This window comes from Zosterops lateralis (assembly GCF_965231275.1).
Source record: "Zosterops lateralis genome assembly, chromosome: 2".
In the NCBI taxonomy this organism is placed as follows: domain Eukaryota; kingdom Metazoa; phylum Chordata; class Aves; order Passeriformes; family Zosteropidae; genus Zosterops; species Zosterops lateralis.
Genome location: NC_139763.1, coordinates 16,576,736 through 16,600,345, shown reverse-complemented (window position 1 = coordinate 16,600,345; position 23,610 = coordinate 16,576,736). Strand labels below are relative to the sequence as shown.

Genomic DNA, 23,610 nt, shown 5'->3' with positions numbered 1-23,610 from the left:
CATGTTGCAAATGCTGCACATTCTTGGTTGTGTGCCTGTTTCTTTGGCAGACAATGGACAGTCTGACACATGTCCACACTTGTGTTCCTCATTATCTGCATTCCCAGGGACCTGAGGTTGGATTACTAGATTACTGAATAACCCATGCTTCAATTTATGTGAACTGAAATAGGCAGTTATTAATATATATCTATTTAGAGAGCATTTCTGAACTAGATTAATGAAGAGGCACCAACTGGACCTTGTTGCTTTGTTATTGCTCCAGTCCTCCACTTTCCTTCACAAATCATGCTGGTTTGCAAGCATTAGGGAGTTGGGAACTGGTTTTGCATGTTATGACTTGGGAATAAAAGACATTGAGGCTCTCTTTTTTATATCATCTGCCATTCAATTGTCTCTGCCATTCAGCACCAGACATGCATTTCCTCTGATCTTCTGTTTGCTAAATAGAATACTTGTAGAACTCTTTCTTTTTACCCTGGGTATTCTTCACTTGCCTTATCTGGACTTTGGCCTTCTGAAGTGGCCTAACCTTTGTGCTAATACATTGCTTTTATAGTCCACCTTTGTATCCTGTCCTTCACCCTGGCTCTTACACATTTCTGTTTTGCATTTTTGTCCAATAGGAAACTCCCTGTTCAGCCAACCTGAACCTATGCAAAAGAGTTTGGCCTATACAGTAAGGTGCTTTGTTCCTGAACTCATAATAAATTTTCCATAAAAATCAATGGCTGTCCTGGACAGCTTTCCTCTTATGGTAACTTTTCAGGAGATTCTGCTCAGTAATTCCTTATAGAAAATGGAATTTGCTCTCCTGAAGTCCTGAATCTTATCTCTGATGTTTATCTTCCCACCTCTTCTTTCAGTCCTAACTGTAATCATCTCATGGTTGCCACAGCTCAGAGTATCTTCTCTGATCAGATTTCTCAGCAGTACTTTACTGTTGTTGAGCAGCAGCTCAAGTAAACTGAAGTTCCCCCCTTGGCTAATTTGCCTCTCCAGCAGCTGCACTAAGAAAATTCCATCAACAGAGTCTAGAAATCTGGAACATGTACACAGGCTGGATGTTAGTATAGCTGCAGTCTGCTGTGAGGATGAGGATCTGTTACCAGGAGACAATTTTTAGTTGTTGTAGAGAGTTTTCCTCTTCCTCACCTTCATGCTCTTCAGTGCATTGTTGGTAACAAACTCCCACCATAACATACCAAATGTTGCTTTCCCTTCTAATCCTGACTTAGAGATTGTCAATGGATAAACCTTTTGTTCCATGCTGACATTGGATTTGTTCCAGGAAGTCAATTATATGGAGTGTTACTCTTCTTGGAACATCCTCTCTTCTGAGGGGGAGTGTAGGAATCACATGTGGCCTTCTCATGTTTGTTCAGCCTTTTGAGCCACTGTAGTGATGAGCACCAGAAAAAAAGGGGGGGAAATAAGTTGTTAATCATTCAGTACAGTTTGTCACTTGAGAAAGAAAGATGCAGCATACTGTATGACCAAACTGCACAGGAGTTTGGTTTGCCACTTGCTTTGTTTCCTGAGCATTTTCCATCTTGAAGTGCAGGAATCCTGTGAAGGGAAAACCAGTTTGTGGGTGAATATGGTGTTAAAGTAGTCACTATGTGTATGTGTGTATATAGGCATGTGCATAGACACACATAGATTTCTTCTCTCCTTGAACATATACAAGCCTTAAGAAATAGGTGGGTTTTTTGCTTAATAGCCATTCAAACTTTTAACCTTGCTAACAGTCATGCATGCTTGAAAATTTTAATGTAAGCTTTGCATTGCTCTTTTCCTGCAAGAAACCTTTCAATGCTATAAGCTAAAAACAGAACTCTTACATTTGTGTATTTTTAAAAATACTGACTTTAAAATAATGTTTGTTTTTACAAAAGAATGTTCCCATGTAGTTGTTTTATTTGTTTGTAAAATCTGTTTCATTGTAGCATTTTATTACTGGTAAATTTAATATTTTTGATTAAAAAAATATAAGGTATATAAAAAAGGTAAAAAAAATATAGGCTATATAAGGTTGTAAGGTAAACCCTGAAAAATAAGTTTAAAGTACATGTATTTAAAATATATATAGATATATAAAAAACATATTTTAAAAGTTTTAGATATCTTTGTATTTTAAACATACTATCATGTATGTGTACATAACATTATACACATATAACATATATATATATGTTTGTTTTGTATCATGTGTAGTTTAATGCACCATGAAATTATTCTAGCAGTGACATCTAATCCCAGAAACTCTGGAAATTAAAAAATTATCCCAATAATTTTCTTTATTTTGTTGGGTTTTTTGAGGGTTTGTTTGTTTGTTTGTTTGTTTGGGGGTTTGTTTGTTTTGTTGGTTTGGGGGGGTTGTTGGGGTTTTTTTGTTTGGTTTGGTTTTAGTTTTTGGGGGTTTTTTTTGTTAATACATATATTAACATTTAAACTTTGGAATTTGTTTTTTAAAGAACTTACTGAAGTTAGATCCAGCAGATAGATATTTGACAGAACAATGTTTGAACCACCCTTCGTTTCAAACCCAAAGACTCTTGGATCGCTGTGGAAGTTCCCCTTCACGGTCAGCTAAGAGAAAACCTTACCATGCAGACAGCAACACTTTATCTAACAGGTAAATGTAGTCTTGTCACTGTTACACTGACATTTGCTCTGCCAGTGAGTGAGTTGTTGTGGTGCTCACATGCAGCATCACCTACTAGAGAGGTGGTTGTTTGACAGCGTAGGCACACTGAGACATGTTGTGTGCTGTTCTGTGTTGTCTCACTGAATAAAGGAAGCAGACATAGTTTTTACAGTTACACAAGCTGAAATTTTTGCTAACTTTCTGCATCAGGCTGAATGCATCTTAAAAAAACAGAAAAAGAAGACAATGTTACAACCATTTCTGTATATGACAAAGAAAAATAATTGACTGATCCACCTTAAAAAATATGTTAGCCTTTTTCTTGAACAATAGGAATTTTGTGGCTTGGAAGATGCCCAAGATTCCAAAGGAATGCTCTTTTCTTTGGAATGCTCCCATTGCTGTATGTGTACAAATCTGTCCAAGATTTTGATATTTAAAAAAGCTTAAAAGTTCACACAGATTCTTAGCAACTAAATATCCTGAAAATTGTGCGCGTTGATCACGTTCCAGATTGGAGATGAACAGAATTTTGTCTGCAGTTGCAGTTGTGGGTTGGGTCTAGTCTATTTGACCTCAGATTCAGACTCAAAGTTTGTTCAGTAACTCCCTTGCTGGACCCACCTAGCTTGAGAGAAGCCACTTAATGCCTCAATGAATCAGGTTTACTGGTGGATAAAACATTTTAGTACAAAAAGCTTCATGTTATTGCTCTGATAAATTAATTCCTAAAGGTCACCCTCTGAACTAAGCAGAATATTTTAATATTCTATATGCAGGCTTTTAATCCTAGGCATGTTTTTCTTGAGTTTATTTTGTGACATTCAAAAAATTGCTCCTCTATTTTAAGACCTGGGATGATGACATTCACAATCTATACTTTTTCAAAGATAGACGCCAGAAAGTTTTAGCTACCTTTACAGATGCTTAGAGTAGAAGTTCTACCATTAGACATGTGACATCAGAAAGAAAAACCTACATCCCCTGGAAACTTGTCCAAAAGGCTTGCCTAGTAAATATACTAGGTTCCTTGAATCTGAGTTTTTAAAAAATATACTTTCTGTTAACTGAAAAATATTTTAAACTGGCATTAAAATTGCTTAAGTTTTAGAAACTGTAATGAAATAGATGATGAGATCAGTAGACGTGGTTAATACAAACATCCTAGGTATAAAAATGGCTAGCATTATCCAATTATAATTAACAAAAAGATCAACGAAGGTACAGTAAGCTCTAACTTCAACCCTCAGTGATATATCTGAGTTACATCATAGACTTGTTACAGAAATAAGTTAATTGCTTATAGCCTGCCTAGGTCCATCAAGGCAAACAAGCACAGCTCCAGCACTGTTCAGTCTTGGCTACTTTGCAGAGCCAGCCTAAGTCCAGAAGCAGAACTGGTTTAATGCCAGAAAACCTGAGATAATAAATCCTGCTCCAAAAAGTCAGGATCAGGGTTTGTAGGACCAACTCATGTCTCAGTCCTGTAATCCCAAAAGCAGAAGAGCTAGGAAGTAGAGGTTAAGGACACAACTCTGCGCCAAGTCAGTCTGGTTGCAGAGCCTTTCAGGTGCAGCCTTGGAATAAGTTAATGTACCAAAAACTGGGATAGTGCCAAGTTCCACAAAAGCTGTCTTCCTGTGGTAGACCTGATTTTGGGTTTGGTGTTACAGGGCTTGCTCAGGCACACTCCATCTGAATAATAATCTCTTTTCCCCTCCTTTCCTCTCCCTCCTCCTCCAAAGTAGGAATAAACTAGATAGCCTGGAGCATTGATTGTATCAGGGTTTTTTTGACAGTGCTGACATATTTGATTGTTCTATGTTCCTTTGATATGCCAGGTGTATTTAAGATTTTTTCAATTGATATGCAGCTAATTTACTCACAAAGTACACACATACATACATAAATGTGCAAATATATGTTGGAATTTCTATGATTAGATTTTATATCGTTAGGATTTTTGTCAGCAAAATCATTAACCAAAGCAGAGTTTTCCATCAGATTATAACCAGAAATAACAATGCTTGCAAATCTGTTATTTTAGTGAAGCTTCTGGTACCTCAATTGGCAATATTTGATCTTACTGCAGTTAAATTTTGTGGTTTTAAATGGCAACTGAAATGGGTGTACTTTTTTGAAGTTATTAATACATGAATAAGTAATCTGGTATACTAATGCTTCTTTATGCATTTTAATATAGAAATCAAGCCAGCAAAAGTTCTGCTTTGCAGTCACACCACAGATCAAACAGCAAGGATTTGCAGACACTAGGGGCTGGCGGGCCAAGAGAAGAAGGGCTTCCAGCAAATGAAAGCTTTTTAAATGGAAACCTTCCTGGACCTGGACCTGGACCTGCACCTGCACCTAGTCCAATGCATGCAAAAAAACCAAGCAACACACCTGGATCTGGCAACAAGGATATAGCCAATAATAACATGCCGCATCTTCTCAGCCCAAAGGAACCAAAGGGAAAAACAGAATTTGATTTTAACGTGGACACCAAAAGTTCTGATGGCTCAGGCACAAAGTACCTGAAATCTAACACCAGATCCCAGCAGAATCGACACTCCTTTATGGAAACTTCTCAAAGCAAAACCGGGACGCTGCAGCCCGGCGACAAGCACAGTCGCCACAGCTACATCGACACCATCCCACAGTCATCCAAGAGTCCCTCCTATCGAACAAAGTCCAAGAGCCATGGAGTTCTGACAGACTCAAAATCCGTGGGCAACCTTTCTGAGGCCAGGGCCCAAGCTGCAGAACCGAACACCAGTAGGTATTTTCCATCCAGCTGTATGGACTTGAACTCTCCTACCAGTCCGAGCGCTCCCCGGCACAGTGATAACAGAACTATGCTCAGCCCATCCACCAGGAATAACCGCAGCGATGGTACCCTGGACACCCGAAGACCACCAACAAGGCACTCCAAAACAATGGAGGAGTTAAAACTGCCAGATCACATGGATGGAAGCCATTCCCACTCTCTGTCTGCTCCACATGAATCTTTTTCCTATGGTCTAGGTTATACCAGTCCTTTTTCTTCACAGCAGCGCCCTCATAGACACTCTATGTATGTGAGCCGGGACAGAGTGAGGTCAAAGGGCTCAGAGGGTGGCTTAAGCGTAGGGCAAGGGATGGCAGCCAGAGCAAACAGCCTGCAACTGTTATCTCCACAGGTGCAGCATAAGTCACTCACCAGGTCTGTTGGCTCATCACGAGAAGACTGTACGGATGATTCTAATAGGGTTAGTCCAAAATATTGCCTCTTACTTGAAGGTTTACCTTCCTCTTTTTAACTCAGTGTGGGGGCAGTGGCCTGCTTTCTGTCTTCTGTTTGTTTCTTTGCAGTTATTAATTTATTTGTCTTGTAAGGCATGGGGATTTTTTAGGGGCTTTTTTTCAGAAGGGCTAAATATTTCAAGGTACTTTTGAAAAATGGACTATGAATACCATTGTCTTAAAGTACTAAAATGTGAAAATGGAAAAACTGTCTCTGAAGTTAAAATTTCATTAGTTGTTTTTAGCCCTTGGTTACGTGGTCTGATTTTTATTGTGTCATGTTGCTTAATTATCTTTCTCATTTGTGTTTTTATTTAGCTTTTCCTATATGTATTTCTGTTTTGAATGCTGATGTTAATTTTTTAAGCCAGTGTTTCATTCATATATAGCAGGACATTATTGCTGAAATACCTTAATTTACTAGAGAAATATCAAAGCTTGCAATATTTCTTTAGATTGGTATGATAATTAACTGGGGTAATCTAGAGATTTCATGATGTAGTAGCCACTGGTAAATTGACTCCTCACAGTGGTTACTGTCAGTGGATACCTGGTTGTGTTTTTCTGTGAGCATTAATTAAAGAGTGGAGGATGGGCTGATTCTGGTGTTAATTCACATTTGTTACACAGCACTTCTGAATTATCTCATGTTTTACACATCAGATCTGTAAAGGTGACTGTATTTGTCCTCAGAGCTTTAAATTCCTCTATTAACAAAATGGTTCAGAGACAAATACAAAAATTAGTGTTCATTTCTCTATGCCTATACCTGCGATAAACTGACTTCTAAGGAGAGAACATGTAGTTCAGATTTGCTGACAAATTGAAGAAAGTCAAAGAGTTGCAAATAATATTTAAGGTCCAAAGATTGTGGTTTACTCTGAGAAACTGAATACTCTGCCTATTTAGTAATTCATCTAAGAATTGTGTAGCTGACCTAATTGTGTAGCTGTAGGGGGTCTACAAGTACCATAAAAAGAAGAGTTTTAGGTAGTGGTTGTCTCCACAGTCCAGTGGAGAAAAAAAGACAAATTGTGTTTTTTTCCTTTGTAGCACATCTCTTCCAACCAAGATTGTGTAGTCAAACATGAGAAAATATCAAAATAGAAGTGCAATGGAATAATAATTTTTAAAAAGCTACCTAGAAGGGATTACAGCAGCTCCATTTCAAAACCAGCTTTTTCCTGTGTAGTTATTTTTCTGTCTCTCATTTCTGTCAAATTAAATGTTACTTATTCTTCAGGATATTATTTGGAAGGGCAGTAATATCAGCATTTCAGTTTTTGATAATACAAGGTCACACTACCTTATATTCCTCAGTTCATTTCCTGCATTGTGCAGCAGATAGTAATTTGAAGTAATTTTAATTCTATTTCCTACTATTTAGAGGCCAGTTGTTTTTATTGGATTATTCTTTGTCTTTGAAAATTGGTTGACAGATTTTTGTTTTAATTAGCAAAATCAATGTGTATTGTAATGCTTATGTTCATTTTCATTTGCTTTGGAAAGTCTGTTCATTTAAGATAAAGAACTTGCCTTTATCTCTTATGGTCAGTATTTTTATGACTTCAGCCTTCACTTAGTGCTTTTAAATCTGTATTTCAACCATTAGAAGTGTGAAAGGAAAATGACATTTCTGAAATGGATGCAAAATCTGTGAATTCTCAAAGCTGTTTTTATTTGTGTATACTGTTTTCAGTAACAAATCAAAATCAAATTGTCAATCTTCCTATGCCTCATAAAGGCATTTTCACAAAGAAATCATTCTTTGGCTCTTTCCTATCTTCATTTTTCCTCCCCTTTTCTACATTATGCATTAGGAATCAGAAAATTTCACTCCCCTCACAATTAGTGAACTAAAAAACTCATAAATAATATGTGTTCTCATAGATTCTTTTCTGGTTTTATACTGTTTTTTTCTCTGCTCGTATTTTGTGAAGTTTCCTCACTTCCATGTTTCTAGTTTCTCATTGATTTTCTTTTTAGCTCTACCAAGTCTGTTTAAAGAAAAACATTCTTTGTTTGCCAAGATTTAAGTCTTATTTAAAAAAAAATCAAGAAAAAAACTCTCATCCAGTCTTAGGACTTTTCAAGTCTCAACACAACAGTTTTGTTTTAAGGGTCTTGGTGGGGTTTTTTACATATAAATCAAATGTACACAGAAAGGGTTAAGCAGAAGAAAATCAAATACAAGTTGCTGTTACCTGTCTCATGTTTGAAATTTAACTGCTGATAAATAGGAATTACCTAATACAGGTAGTAATTTAATCAAATGCTTCAGCCTCTGGTAAATTTTAGAAAAATCCAATTGGGATTTGAAGCATTGTTTTAGCTGCAGGTCTTGGTATCAAGGTTTGTTTTCACTGTGACAGTGAGACCAGATCTTCATCCACAAAAAGCAAAGCAGGTTTTGCAAATCACTTGTGCAGTGAAGTGAAATCCTAGTTTTTAATTTTCTTTAAGTTTTTTTGGTACTTTGGTTTTTAACCTTTGTCCTTCTTGGACATTCTAGATTTTAGTTTGTACAGAGGTTTCAGTAGTTTCCTTTGGGGTCTTGAAGAGAGCATTAAATTTCATGTGGTCAGTCCATACTGAGGGAAAAAATTGTAGCTTCTGATTCATTTAAGAGCAGAGTTAAGTCAAATTAGGTGGTAACTGATGTGCATAAGGATGTTTCTAAGGGCTCACCTAAACTTTACTTGAAGTACTTCCAGGAAGTGCTGTTTTCAGGAAAATAGAATAAATTAGAGGTATTGATATGCTTTTTGCTGTCCTGTCTGACTAAAGTACGTTGTCTGTGGAATTCTTAGTTCAGAGACTTTCTGTTATTTTGCATACAGTAGATTTTGTGACTGTTGGTACCTCTAGGTAATGATATTAAGAGATAAGAGATTATGGTATTTTGGTGTTGCAATTATCACAAATTAGGTGCATTCCTGTCTGCTTTTTAAAGTTCGCCAGTAGCAGAGTGACCAGATTCCATCAGAAATTAATTTAACAAGCCCCTAGTGAAAGATTCCTCCAGATATGTTACAGTTGCATTTCATTTAGGTTGAAAAATCTGAGGGTCTGAATCAGATTCATGTCTTTAAAATTACAACTTAGAGGCAAAATTTTGTTAATGTAATTTTTGTCATTCTGGAAGGAAGCAAGGAAGCAGCAAAACCAAATAATTATTGATTACGTAGTCTGTGATTTGATATTTGCAGTTAATAATAATATGAAAGGAGAATTGTTTGGTGAATTTTGAAGTTTTGCTTATGTGTATGTTGGTTAAAAATTGCAAATTGGTTTATAGTCTTTCATTTTAAATAGTTTATTGTTCTTTTGCATAGGGTGGAGCATATCATGATCCACACACAGAAGATGGAGCATCTACTAAGGAGAATAGAATTCTGTATAATGACCCTGTTCCGAGAAGAGTTGGCAGCTTTTACAGAGGTAATTTCATGATTTGTATCCTTCAAATTTAATCAAGAATTTTAGCATGGAATGTGAATTAAGTAGTAGAAATTGATACAGAGAATTAACATGAGCAACTACAAAAATCTGTTGGAAAAAGAATTTTTTCTCAGCTTTCACAGGGTGAGTTTACCTGCTAGGTTGTTTGCAGGAACTGCATTGGTACTGCATTGTTTGTTTGTAAATGATAGCTCATTTTAATTGGAAAGTATATCCACTGCAGAACCTTGTACAGCAGAATATAATTTATCAGGGCAAAATGAAGAAAATGAACTAATATAACCAAAGTAAGCAGTTTTATTTTAATTTCTATTTTATTATTTAATTGATTATAAATTTAATTATGTTTTTAATTTTTGTATTAAATTCTTATAAAGACTCTGTTTACACCTATGCAGTTGTAGCACATGGACATACTGATCTGTTTCAGGTACTGTGGAAGTGTAATGCTGGCTTTTCATGGCTTGAAACCTGTGGCATTTCTTTCATTAAAATGTACTAAAGATCAGGGTTTCCTACAAGCAAGAGCACACTTACATAATTCCAGTTCAGAATAAATAATAAAACAGGTCTGTTTATGGACACACACAAAGAGATACTGTTCTATTATGGTGATTTCTGAGCAGCTGCTTCATGGCTAAACCTGGATAATTGTTTTGAAAAAGATGGTAAGAGGCTAATTACTGTCCTGCAAGTGTTAGCAAGCTTGTGGGGCTCCCCTGAATGTTAAGAAGTCCCAATCAGCTGAAATTCGATTATGAGTCAGCTAATAACCTTAAGTAGAGTCACTAATCTCTCCCTGATCCTCTTCAGGTTGATGGGTTGGCTGATGACCTGATTTAGACACGTTAAAATCTGACAATCCTTGCAAGTGTCCCACTGCAATATTAAAACCTGGGAGCAGAATTAAAGCTTGTACTGTTTTGAGTGGCACTTTGAGCGTTTTTGTTGCAAATGCAACAGAAGATCCTTAAGAATTCTCTGTCCTGAATTGCTTTCATTAATCCCTAAAAGCTCCTAAAAACTGGACGTGGATTACCCTTTGTTTTTATACATAGTGAAACAAAAGTTCCAAAGAATGACTCCCCGTAAGTCACATGCTAAAGAAACTGTAGGTGTGGGATTTATTAAATTCCATATTATAAACAGGAGGGTTTTTCCTCTTCAGCTTTATCTATCAAACAAGTATATTTTATATCGACTTAATCATTGCTTTGGGAAGATGATATTATATTTAAAAGAATATATTGATAATAGTGTATATGCAAAACTGGTGATAATAGTATATGCAAGTTACTGTGAAAAAGGTAAATCCTTATTTATATAACGTTTAACCTTTGTAGTAGAACGGTATTTATTAGCATATACTTTTGTGCTACAGCTTGAACAAAAACTTAAAGATGCTGTTTTGATTGATTGTGTAATGTGATGATGCATTAATGTTCCAACTAGTGTCTGGTCAATTTTTAATCCAGTGAAGGTATTTCTAGTGATATGCATAATTCTAATGAATATATGTTTTAGATCTCTATATAGTTGTGTATTTTCAAAACCACAGTATGTCTGTTTGAAAAATACATAGTTTCTGATTTTGATGTTTTAATTTTTAGTCCATTATCTCTTAGTTACATTAAAAATCAATTTTTTTTTCCAAGATAGGTACTACTTTTTTTAAGGTCTAAAGTAAAGACAAAGTGTAAACTATAGTATTTCATGTCTTCAGTAACAGTATCCTAACCTCTTATTCTCTTTCCTGTTTTTAAATATCAATCACGCTTAGAGCTCCCTATCAATACAAGTGTTTTTAAATCTAATAACAATTTACCCAAGTTCTGATGGTCTCATTTTACAACCAGTATTACCCTGGAAGGATCACAAAAGTCAGCTTCTGTGTACATTGTTTGCTGTTTCTCTGTTCAGTTCCATCTCCGCGTCCAGAGAGTACCTACATAGAAAACAACGTGTCAAACCGAGCCTCGGTTTTACCAGCAGACAGCACCACGGTGACAAACCATCCCAAGAGACAAACCACCTTTGATACCTGGTGAGTTGTAATTTGCACGCATGAGTAGAGAATGGCAGGAAAAAACAAAAGCAGTTTTAACAGGAGGAAAAAAACCTCACGCTTTTCTGGAGATTTGCAATTGTCCATGTGCTTAGTTGCTTCCTCCAGCTGTACTGGCATAGCATGGCATGTTTTCTGTCCCCTTCTGAGCAGCAAGAAATCCTTCATTGCACCCATAACATGAATGCATTAAAGTTTATATACTTTTGTCCAGTCTTTCACAATTTTTTCCCCGCTATTAATCTTTAACTGATGATAGTACAAAGTGCTCGTGTGTGTAGTATGTATAGAAATTTGTGGATTCCAGAAGCATGAATTGTTAGACAAGTGGAAAAAATATCAAAATGCATGTTTTCATATATAAAGTAATACTATATTAAGGAAGAATATTTTCACCCTACCATGGGGACCGCTGCTCTCTTTGTTTACACACGGAAGGAAATTAATACATTCTGTGGGAAAATGGACTAAGCAACATCTTAATGGTGTATATTGATTTTAAAAGATTAAAAGCATCACATGGCTCCATTATATAACATAGAGCACCTTAATTATGCTAATAAAATGACAGCATATACGTAGCTTTGCAGGATTTAAAGGTAAATACCTTAATTTTGTTTCTTTGAGAGCTGTTTGGTTTTAAAATACTCTTAATCTTATACTTTGTTAAATCACAATAAAGCATATTGAATAAAAATAAGCAAATGGAGCTTCACAGAATTGGTGGGAGGAATGGACTGCATACATTTGCATGGTTTAGCTATGCTTTGTAGCACTCACTGAAACACTTCTCTCTAAAAGGGCCATGAAGTCATGCTCTCTAAACTATTTCAGTGGTTTGTTGACTTAATGTGTTTTCACACAAATAACCAGTGAATTATGTGCTTAAAAGAGAAAGGGGGTGGTGGGTGGTGGACAGTTGCTATTTCAGCTTTTGTTCAGGTTTCATACCTATGTCAGTAATAGAAGATGTTTACTCCAGAACCCTTCTCACCTGCTCTGCTTCACTAGAGTCTGCTTCCTGTCCTTCAGTAGCTCCACCTACATCCATTTTCTGGAAGTTAGCTGAGGAAACCGGTCATTTATGTAAAAAGGTGGTTCTTATGTTGTGACTTATGTGGCTAAAGAAGGTATTTATTCCTACTGTTCAACCCTTTTATCATTTTACATTGTCCTTCATATCTGGATCTTTCTATCTTGCCTATAACATAAGACAACTGGAATCTTGTTTTGCTTTATATATCATTCAGCAAGATATTGTCTTGACTGCAAAGAAACATGTAATGTAATTTTAACTTTGAACCGAAAAAAAATAGCATATGTTATTAGAGCTGGTTGGGAATTTTTTTTAATGAAGTACTTTTTTTTTTTTTGTTTATAATGCCAAATAACCAAAACCAGAACTTTTCAAAGGAACTGGCTGATACCCACTAACCTTTTATTTTGAAGATTCTTCAGCTCCAGGATGGAATTGCCAGTCAAAACCAGAGATACTCTCAAAATAACAAATATTTTGGAGGCAGCATTATTTTTTAGAATGCAAGGAACTTGAGTGCAGGGTCTTTGTTATTTAAACCAGAGGCTTGAACCAAGATCTTAGATCTAACAGGTGAATGCCCTTGACCAGAAGTTAGAGGTTCTTCTGGAGTACATTGTCTGGTTCCCTTAATACATTCTCTTGAAGCTGTTTCATCCTCTTAAAACAGTGAAATGACTACAGAGGTGCTGAATGTGGACTTGTGAAAAAGGCCCTTTGTTAACTTTGAGACAGTTAGTTTTAAGTCCTTGTTCCAAATTACTCAAATATTTTCACAAAGTGGAACAGCTCCTTTGAGAGAAGAACCCACAGAAGAACAAGCATTTCTTCTTAGGAAATGGAAGAAATAGCAGTACCTGCAACACCAAGTTGCTGCTATTTTGGCATATGCTTATCTTTCTCTTTTCTTTTCCTGCTCCCTATTTTCCCAAAATGTTTCCTGCCCAGCTCTACATGCTAACTCTGTTCAAGTTGTCTTGGCAATGGTCTAATGTTGTTGCAAAATTGTTCTGTGCCATAAATGCAGCTTAATCAGATTCTTGAGTGGTGAAGAGTCTGTGTTCCTCTACTTAATTTTCTGTATAGAAGTTGTGTAAATGCTTATGAAAATGTTGAAAGCTCTAATGCAAAATGATTCTGCTTACATCAATTTTATGATGAAGTAAATATTTGGTGTTTGACTGACATACCTAACTGGTACATGACAATTCATCTCGAATTATGAGTGACATGTATTCCACCTGGACTTGCCACTGCTGTAAAATATTGCTTCTCATACTATTGCTCTGTGTTGCCTTTCTTCTGTCAAAGATTCTGTGAATGTTTGCTAGACTGAATTGTCACAGATGTTCCCTTGTCTTTGTGTGCATTTTTTTGCTCTGTGCCCACTGTCCTTCCTTTTAAAATAAAGATGTTATAAACTTGACTTTTGTCATCAGATTTTACTCTTAAATTACTAGACCATTTCTGAACTTCAAACAACTTGATTTGAAAAAAGGGAAATTTTTTATCCTTCTAGAAAATCTTTTCTTTGCTCTATTTTAATATCCTGTAAATGACCTTGAACTTACTCAATTTTTTCTTGTTGATATAAGAACAGATGTTTTATTTGTTTTACTCATACAAACTTTGTCCTGAGCTGGGCAAAATCAGTAGGTATAGGCAAGATAATTGTATTCTGCCAGTGTGCCAGAACATTGGCCTGAGTTATCTTTACCACTGTCATAGTTCTAAATATTTCTTTAGAATCAATTCCAACCTGCAGTAGTGTATCTCACATCATATTGCATTGACTGCTTACAAGGTATTTGGGGGCTTCTGGAAAGCATTTTTGTTTAGACCTTTTATGTCCATACAAATGTAGTCGTGCAATGACCAGCAGCTTGTCATTTCTTCTCTAGCATATGTCATACATTTCTGCAAAAATAATAAAAAAGAGGAACTATATGTATAATATTACTATTTTTATATGTATAATATATATATTTAAACACACACAAAATCTCTGCCATTCAAAAAAGAACAACAACAAAAAAATCATCTCACTCTTACGAGAGTAAAAGGCTTAAAACTTCATCCACTATTCAGTTTCAAGGTTCCAGAACAAAACAGTATTTTGTAAACAGAACATGACTGACTTTCATACTGCTGTGTCAGTATCAGTGTAACATTATAGTTACACTTACTATTCCTGAAAGTAAAAGGTTACCAGCATCTGAGCAAGTTAGTTTAGAGCATGTTCAGCTCTGTGTTGCAGCATGACTGTTGCTGCATTATAAATACTATTTCCAATTCTTTAATAGAATTTTTTTTTAAAAAATAAAGAAAATGCAAATTCTGAATGGTATTCTGTAAATCAGATAATAGATCTGGGGTTTATTCCAATTAATAAATACTTATTTTCCACATGAAAAATAAAAAAAATTGCAGCTGCAAACAGAGTTCAGATTTGATCTTTTGATTTTTAAACTTTCAATGCCAGACTTTTAGACATGAAGTTTTACTGTGGGCTTCAGCTTGTGGGATTGAGATTTTTTATCTTGAACTATCTATTTGAATAGTTTCATTAATTTCTGACATTTTCTTACCTTTGCTGAATGGTAACTGTGTAACTGCCCCTTAAGGGTCTTACTTTGAGCAAAACTAAAAGCTAACTTGAAGAATTAGCGTTTGTCATTTATCTTCTAAAGAAAAGTTCAGCTATTTCAGTAACTCCTTCATTAGGCAAAAAAAACCTTACTCATGTAATTGTGATTGGATCAGTAAAGGGAATAGTAGAGGGTTTCCAAGCCAGGCTGCCTGCTGAGATTAGGATTGCTGAAGAATAACTAAAACAAGCATGAGGAATTGCCTCCCAAAAAGAGCTGTCTGCAATATGAATCTCTCTATGGCAGCATGAATGCAACATGCTTCCTATTTTTCCTTTTTAGTTAATGTGAAAGCACATCAGCTTGCTTGCCACATGCATGTTTGCTGCTACACCTCATTGCACCTGCATGAAGCTGGATATCTTTCCTACTAGGGCCAATAAATAAGAGTGATAATCACAGAATTTCTGTTTGTATTCCAAGTGTTTCAGACCAGAATAACCAATGTGTTCTACATTATATGTCCTAAGCATACAAAAGATGCACAGAGATAAAATAACAAAGCACAACAAATTTTGCCTTTGGTTTCTGCGTAAGAATGAGCTCTCTGAGTGGGGGCTTTTCTCTGGGACTACTCTTACTTGCTACTAAAACAGACAGCACATAAAAGATTCTGGTGGAACTGTTTGCTTTCAAGAGCTGAAGCTTTCTGCAAAATACCAAAATACTTGCAGTATGTTTGTAAGAGTTTCATGTTGTGTGATTCTACCATACAGATTTTTTTGATAATCCTATTTTTTCCTGTACTGTCCATTATCTGAAAATCATCTTTTGGGATGCCTAAAATATCCCAGTGTTTCATCATCGATCAAAATGTTCTGCTCTATTTTTACTCAGTACAAAATCCTGGTGTTGAAGCTTCCTGCTATAATGCTATATATGTTCACTCTCTTCACATAATGAGCATGTGTTTTGAAGCAGTTGCTTTTCAAGGTCAATGCTTTTTCAGACAACTGTACTGCAATATGAGTCATAGGAGTTAATGACATAAACTATTCAGTATAAAACCACTGGCTTTTGGGTAAGCAGCAATTGAAAATGAGCAGTTCTCAGCCCCTTATTTTCCAATTCTCTCTGGCCACTGCAGCCATAAAGAGGAAATCATGGTGCAGAATTTAATTTCTCTCCTCTCTGCTCAACTGCTGCGGAGAGCAGTTTTCTCATCCAGGTTCACTGGGCCAAAGAAAAGAATCACACTTGAGTGAATCTCTTTCTAAAAGTATGGCAAAAATTGTTCCAAGCTTCACTCTGAAGATTAACTTCACCTTTTAAAATATAGCATCTCCATTTTGGAATAGACTTTGTAATAGAAAAGCTATAGCAAGACATTGAAAAAATTTAAAGGACAGTGGGGTCTTGCTTATGATCTGACACTGGTTCCTCTGTGGGCAACCATCATTGGGTTGGTAATTTGCACTGGGGCTGTGGTTTGGGATATGCTTGCAGATGTGGATGCACAGGAGCTCTTTTGGGGAAAGGCTCAGAAGATTCTCAGCCCCATTTACATGACTCTCTGACTACAAGCAGGATACTTGGGGTATATGCTTTCCTCCAACTTTTCTAACAAATCAAGTACAAATCGTTTAGTAAATAATTCAGCAGGTGTTCTGTCTCTGTCAAGTCAGGCTCCTGAGTTCACTGAATCTAAAGCTGTCAGCAGTTTTTACTCTTTGGCTTTCTCCCTGGTGCTTTAAGTGACTTGTGTAAGAATGCTTTACACCTGTCACATTACTTACAGTAGTACCAAATACAGGGACATGACAGCAAGAGCAATCTTTAGCAATCCAGTATATTTAAAACATGTGTTGTAAACATAATAATTACGGTAAACTAGAGGTTTTTTTCCCTATAGTAGTGTTTTAATGTCCACATTAAATTTATATTGTCATGCACCTGAATGTGTTTTCTGCATCTAGATATAAGTTCCCAGAAATCAAAATTAGGAAAATTTCTGCCATACTTCCTGCCTATGGATCTTTCTGCTAAGACCATTCTCTTAATGAACAGTTGCACTCTATTACAGGATTTAAACACTGCATGCATTTGTACTTAGAGCCAGGTAACATTTCAAGCTCAAGGTGGTTTTGTGTAGAAATTGAGGAACTGATACCGCCTACCAGAGTGAAGATGGTTTTATCAATAAGGAGGATGACTCCAGTGATTTCTACCCCAATTATGTTTTTCACATTTATTTAGCAAAAAAAAGTCAGCTTGGCATGTAGTAGCAGCTGAATCACCAGCTGATAGCATAGCATTTAAAGCCAGAATTAGAAGCCAGCGACAACTATATTAGACAGTTAAATGTTGCTACATTACAGTCGCTCCAAGAAAAGCTGCTCCTGTTTGTCATACAGAGCCCTTAAAACAGTGGCTTTTTTTTAGGTTTTCCATCAAGACAATGGAATAATTTCTTTTTTGTTTTCCTGCAATTTAAGCGGGAAAACGGACTATTAAATGACCCAGTATGACTTTCTGTATGTTAGTTGCTATTAAATTTGTCCATCCTCTGGGATCCAGGCCCAGGGGCAGGCCTGTTGGCTGTGTTTCTCCCAGATAAGTGTTAGGTCCTGATTTGAAATGTCAAAGACAGGAAATCCACTTCACAAAGGAGTTTGTTCTGGCAGTTAATGATGTTATTGTGAAAATCAGTGCCTTATTTCTAATATGACTTCTTAGGCTTCATCATCCACCTACTTGTTCTTGTTATGTCTTTGCCTGTTAAAGATTTTTCTAGTATTCTGTAATTTCTTTCTGGATAAGTAGTTCTGCATCATGATCAAGGAAACTAAATATTTGGGCTTGTTTGGCTGTGTTTTTAAACACACCAAAGAGATGGAAATCTCTGAAAATATTTGTGATGCTTTTCGGCACCATTTTCAATTTTCAAGCTATTTTAAAGGGCACTAGAACTGCATTCAGTTATGTCTTACCACTGTCCTTATAAACCATCTTTTTACCCTCTATAAGCACTTCACATGCGTGGTTTACTGTGTATATTGAAAGTAACATGTTATTTATCAGCTTCAGACGTGTCAGTTAAGAGTTCAAAGGCAGAAATTCAGTCTTCAGGCAAGTCACCTGTTCCATTTTTGGGTCACCTCCTTTTGCCAGCACTGTTTTACTCACACATAACAAACTAACTGAAGGCTTTAAGTTGAAATGGACAACAGTAGATCCCCAGCTTCCCTGATGATAAATTTGGAATCATGTCAGCAAGGGTCAGGAAGTGCAATTGAAAGTGGTTTTCTCTGGCCAACTTTGCAACTCCTGGTTCTCCAGCAAGCAGTGGATAAAGTGGACCTGTGCTTTATAGCTCATCACCATTTGTATGTTCTCTCAGATATGCTTTTTATTTCTCTTAAAGACCTCGTGTGTGATATTGTGGTTTGAGTATTAAATTCTGGCTTAAAAGAACACATGCATGCTTTCCTTTTTCCTAAATAACTATTCATTGGTTTAAACTAATCATTTTACCCTAACACTGTGTGCTTCCTATCCCTTGTAATAAGTCTATCTGGTATTTGTGTAGTAACCCTGGAACCAATGAATGCTAAAACATTAAGTATCTTTTTACTTTAATCAATAATTTGCATTCTTTGGCATCAGATCTCAGTATTACACAGAATTTACAAAGCAATACCATAATAAAATTTCTCTTACAATACCTTATTTCGTATTTAGGAAAAGTCCTGAAAACCTTAACAGTCATTCAGAACAGCTCAAGGAGAAAGAAAAGCAAGGTTTTTTCAGGGCAATAAAAAAGAAAAAGAAGAAATCTCAAAATGTAAGTATGCAGCATTTCTAATAGAAGAATTCTTTTATTCATTTTGAATTATACCGTTTTAGTATGCTAGATTAGTACAGTACCTTTGTATTATTTATGACTCTGTGTGTGTATACACTTGTTCTTTTATTTTCTCTCTTCACTATATGAAAGTCAAATTCTTCTCCTGTTGATCAACCCTGAGGGTTGATTTTTCTGCCTTTTCACATATTTCTTCACTTACTAGTCCTGTGCACCTTTGTTTGCATTCAGACCCTTTGAGAGGCAGTTTTGATACAGGTTTTAAGATGATGTTGCAACAAATTCTTTTTCAGGCACCCATACAGAGAAAATGAGATTATTACAAATGAGAATTCTTTCCAGTTTTTTTCATGAGAGTGTCTTAGGAACAGCCCCTGTCTTCTTGCTGCATTCCATGACTGGAAAAAGGATGATGTGTCTTAAACATTCTTAAGTGTTTTATGTTTTGCTGAGGGAATGGATTGTGGCTTTTGTTATTCAATATAAGTCTTTTGTGTCTCATACATTTTCATATGGCTTTTGGGAGGGAGAAAGGACTTTGTTTATCAGAAAGTACTGGTATACTAACATTTCACAAAATTTTATAATAAAGATATCCCTAAGAACTGAAGTAACTTACACATAATATCATTCTTAAAATGACAGCTCTGGAAAGAGTAAAACATTTAAAACTATAATGTTCCTGTAAGGGTAAATGCAGTTAGAGTTTTGAAGATTCTCAAAACTGAGTAAATCATGCTTACTCCTGGCAAAGGGGAGTGACTTAATGAAAATATTTACTGTCAAGGAGTAAGGTAATATGACTCTGAATGTTGCTGGAGGGCTGATCTGTTGAAAATTGGGAGAGAGGAGTGATTATTAGGGGTTTTTTGTTGATTTGGGTTTTTTTTAAATTTCTTTGAACTGTGTAGAACATGTGCATATGTACATTAGCTAGCACTCAGAAATGCACCTCACCTTCCTGCTGGGTGGAATTCACAGCAGTGGCATCTATATCTCCTTCTGAACTTGTTCACCCTCATACCTGGATGCAGTTCAAATATGATCATTTGTATTAAACAACTGAATTAAATGTCTGAATTATAGCTCTGAGATTGTTTGATACCAAAATGTCCATGTAAGAGTAACACACCTAAGGCCATTGATTCCACTGATGCATTTTCAAGGGGGAAAAAAAAGGGGGGGTAATTTGCATTTTTGTACTGTACTCTGATTCCAGCCATCCAGACATGGTGGCAGACAACACTCCAATAACTGAGCTGATAGATGGTGTATTAATTACCTCCACATTAAACTGTGTGAAAGAAATACATACTGGATTGTGTTGCCTCTCAAAATCTGGCATTTTACAAAACACCTAAATCAAAATCACTTATCCTTGATCTATAGCTACCAAAACCATCACCGATTACAAGCTAAGGCAGATTTATATATATAATCCTTACTCCTGTTTCTTCTCACTTTTAAGAAGAGGGACAGAGGGGAATGGAGAGATAGAGAAGGAAAAAAATGTAACTAGAACTGCTATCTCACAGAAAGATGAATAAATTAGTGAAATAATACAGTACAACTCTTTCACCCTCAGCTAGAAACTTAGTGAGATCAACTTGAGTTTTGAATCAAATCAGAGTTGGAAAAACCTCCTTTCATTTCTATTCACAGCTGATTACCAGGACAGTACTTAGGCATAGACTGTACCACCAGTGTGTGTACAGGTGTCTGGCTCAGACACTGTTATTTATTCTTCTTCATCTGTTAATTGAAGACATCTACCTGACAAACTTTTCAACAGTCTTTAGGATCTTCCATGACAAAAAATAATTAATGCCTTCACTTCAGCACCAGATTTGGCTTTAGTAGTAAAAGCTGTTCACAGCACTGTAATATTAGCTCTTCTACTACCCATATGTTTTCTCTGAATTTCTATTAAAAGTCTTAATAGACAGTTTGTGACTACCTAAGTTGTTTTTTTTCTGAGACCTACAATTCTTGTAAAGTCCTACAAGTATGAAATTTCAGTTATTTACTCAAACACAGACTTTCAGCAAGAAATAACAAACTAGACCTGAGGACTGTCGCAGAGCTAGGAAGCACAAAATAGCTAGCTATGATTTGCTTCTGATATCCTTTGGCAAGTCTCATTTTGCTGGTGATCATCATCACAGGAGTCGTAAAAGATACCTGAATTTGGATTGAAGACATCTTAGTAATGTCATTCTCAAAATATCTAATAGCCCAGAATTGATCCCAGTTCCTCACACTTCTTCCTGCAGGTTGTTCCCATGAATCAGTCCCCCTAGGGTTCTCCAGGTGCCTCGTGGGGTAGCAATTGTTACTGCCTGTTATGGGAATTCTTTGCAATATTGTTTTTGCAGAGCTGTTCTTACCCATTCTCCTTTTCATTGTTTGAAGTGTTTTAGTAATGTAGCAAAAGGTTTTGAGGATTTTTAGCATCACAGTTTTATGTCATCTGCCACCAAACAATTTGATAACCATGAGGGTTGTGCACAGTGTCAGTAGGCACTATCTTCAGAGGAGCCTGAGTTTTGCAGATTTTGGTACTTATTTCAAGCTATGGGTATGAACAAATTATCTGCTTTGGAAAAAACAGTTGCAGGTGAGCATTTCTCTTAGCAATGCTTTCATTCCTTTTTAATTTACTACATCTGAAACAGGAAATTCTTCTGACCATGAAGTTCCTAAACACAATCTATGCTAATTATTGATTTTCGTTAACTTGGATGGAATCTAGAACCTGAAAAAACTATTTGAAAGCCTTTGCTTTTGGTAGTGCACTTGTCATTGTATTTAGTCATATAATAATTCTATTGCAAAATAAAGATTTCTTCTGATAGACAGGAAAATGCAAGGCACAATATATATGTCCTATGCTTGTTGTCCTTATTACTTGTTGTCCTTATTATGCCTGAGCAGGGGAGAAATAGACCCATTTATAATTCTAGTACCTTATAGTTCTGTTTGTTGTTCATGCATCCACTGGTAAGCTCTTTGGTTGTGCTCTAGAAATTAAAATAAAACAGCCAGTGTACTTGCAGCTATACGTGAAGTTGCTAATAGCATATTTATGTTAGAACTGAAATAATTCATCTTGGAGCCTTAGCTCTTATTGCAAGTTAAAAATAGAATGGGGTTTTTTTTCCCCTGGAGTAACTATCAAGTGCTCATTCTGAAACCAACTCCTATTATTGTTAGTGTATCTTTCATATTGTCTCTATATAAAAATAGAAATGTCATACTGCTTTAGGTCATTATCAAAGTGATTGCCAGAGTTACAGGATTAAATTCAAAGCTCAGTAAAGTCAACCAGAACTACCAGTTATTTCCAAAAGCCTTTGAAATAAACACATTCTGTATTCCTAATGAACGTGGATATTAGAATAGGTGTGCTGATCTTTTTTTACATGCTTTCTATGCATTGAGTTCCTTGAATTTGTTCCATAGGCTTTTTTCAATCATTATTGTATTTTCCAAAAGCAAAATTATAGGCTTGATAACATGTATTGTCGAATTACCAAAAAAAGGAAAGAAAGAAAAAAAGTGTTAACATAGTATGGGGCAGATCTCTTGAATTGAAATACTATGCATTTAGTTTTTGTGTCTTATATTGCAGACAGACTCAACCAACGGCGAGAATCCAAGCATCAAGAAATCCCTCTTTCCTCTTTTTAATTCAAAGAATAATTTAAAGCATAGTTCTTCTTTGAAAAAACTTCCTGTAGTCACTCTACCAATGGTATTAATTTTTAAGTACAGTAACAATGTAAAATGCTCCAGTAAATTTGTTTTACTGACTACAGCAGCATGTGGTTTATTTTCATGGTATCACTTCCTCTTCATGCCAGTTAAGTATCTTGGGCCAGTTCAATAAATTTAAGTAAAATTGGCAGTTTTGTTGAAACAGATTGTGCCAAAAAACCTTTTTTTTAGTATTTAGTGTAGTGAAAATGTACCCTACATAGTTCCAGAGAGAATGAGTCTTGGGAGTAAGACTAAGGAAGGGAAATAGTTGGAAAATTATGTATGTTTAAAATTAAACTGTCTCATTATGTTTAATTCAGAAAAAAAATTAACCTGGTTTGATTTATAAATATATTGTAAGTACATAATTTTATACAAACTATTCCTTTATATATAAATTTATATAAATCAAGTACTAACAATGGATGATCTGGAAAGAACTTCAGCTCGTGTGTCTGTCTGTATTTTTGTTTGTCATGATTGTTCATGATAAAAGACAGCTTGCATTAAAAATACATTATATTTTGACTGTCCTCTTTTTACTTAGAATTCTTGAAATGAGATTAAAAGCTACATGTAAGTTTTTAATTACTTTTCTGCCATAAAGTTTCATCTGTTTTTTTAATTTTTGCTTTAGTTTGGGATATTTGTGGAGGAAAAGGAAGATGGGAATAGAGAAAGCTCTTGGTTTTGTGATGTCAGTCAAGACATCAGTTTAGAGGGATTTTGGTCTGCTTCACTCTGGAGCAAATTTATAGAACTGATCCATGGTCTTAACTGCAGTATGGAATGCTTTTTAAATGAAGATGAGGCTCAACAATATTTTGTTTTTAATTTTATTTTTAAGGCCTTGTTTAACTGCTCTTTCTTACAGCAAATAACACTAACAGCATGTGAATGCTT

The 23,610-nt window shown here is 35.7% G+C and overlaps 1 protein-coding gene across 4 annotated transcripts in view; it reads left to right on the top strand.

The window, feature by feature from the left end:
* The window catches only part of CDKL5 (cyclin dependent kinase like 5), a 130,313-nt gene that overhangs the window by 97,585 nt on the left and 9,118 nt on the right, over positions 1-23,610 (top strand). For 3 of the 4 annotated variants that reach the window (XR_014589275.1, XM_083854575.1, XM_083854577.1), the window contains 6 exons: positions 2,478-2,638; positions 4,854-5,898; positions 9,268-9,373; positions 11,315-11,438; positions 18,825-18,927; positions 22,580-22,702. Coding sequence is in view for 3 of the 4 variants with exons in the window: in XM_083854575.1 (XP_083710701.1) it covers positions 2,478-2,638; positions 4,854-5,898; positions 9,268-9,373; positions 11,315-11,438; positions 18,825-18,927; positions 22,580-22,702 (1,662 nt within the window). In the remaining variant the exon portion in view is untranslated. The remainder of the gene's footprint in view (positions 1-2,477; positions 2,639-4,853; positions 5,899-9,267; positions 9,374-11,314; positions 11,439-18,824; positions 18,928-22,579; positions 22,703-23,610) is intronic. The other variant, XM_083854576.1, reaches the window with a different exon arrangement.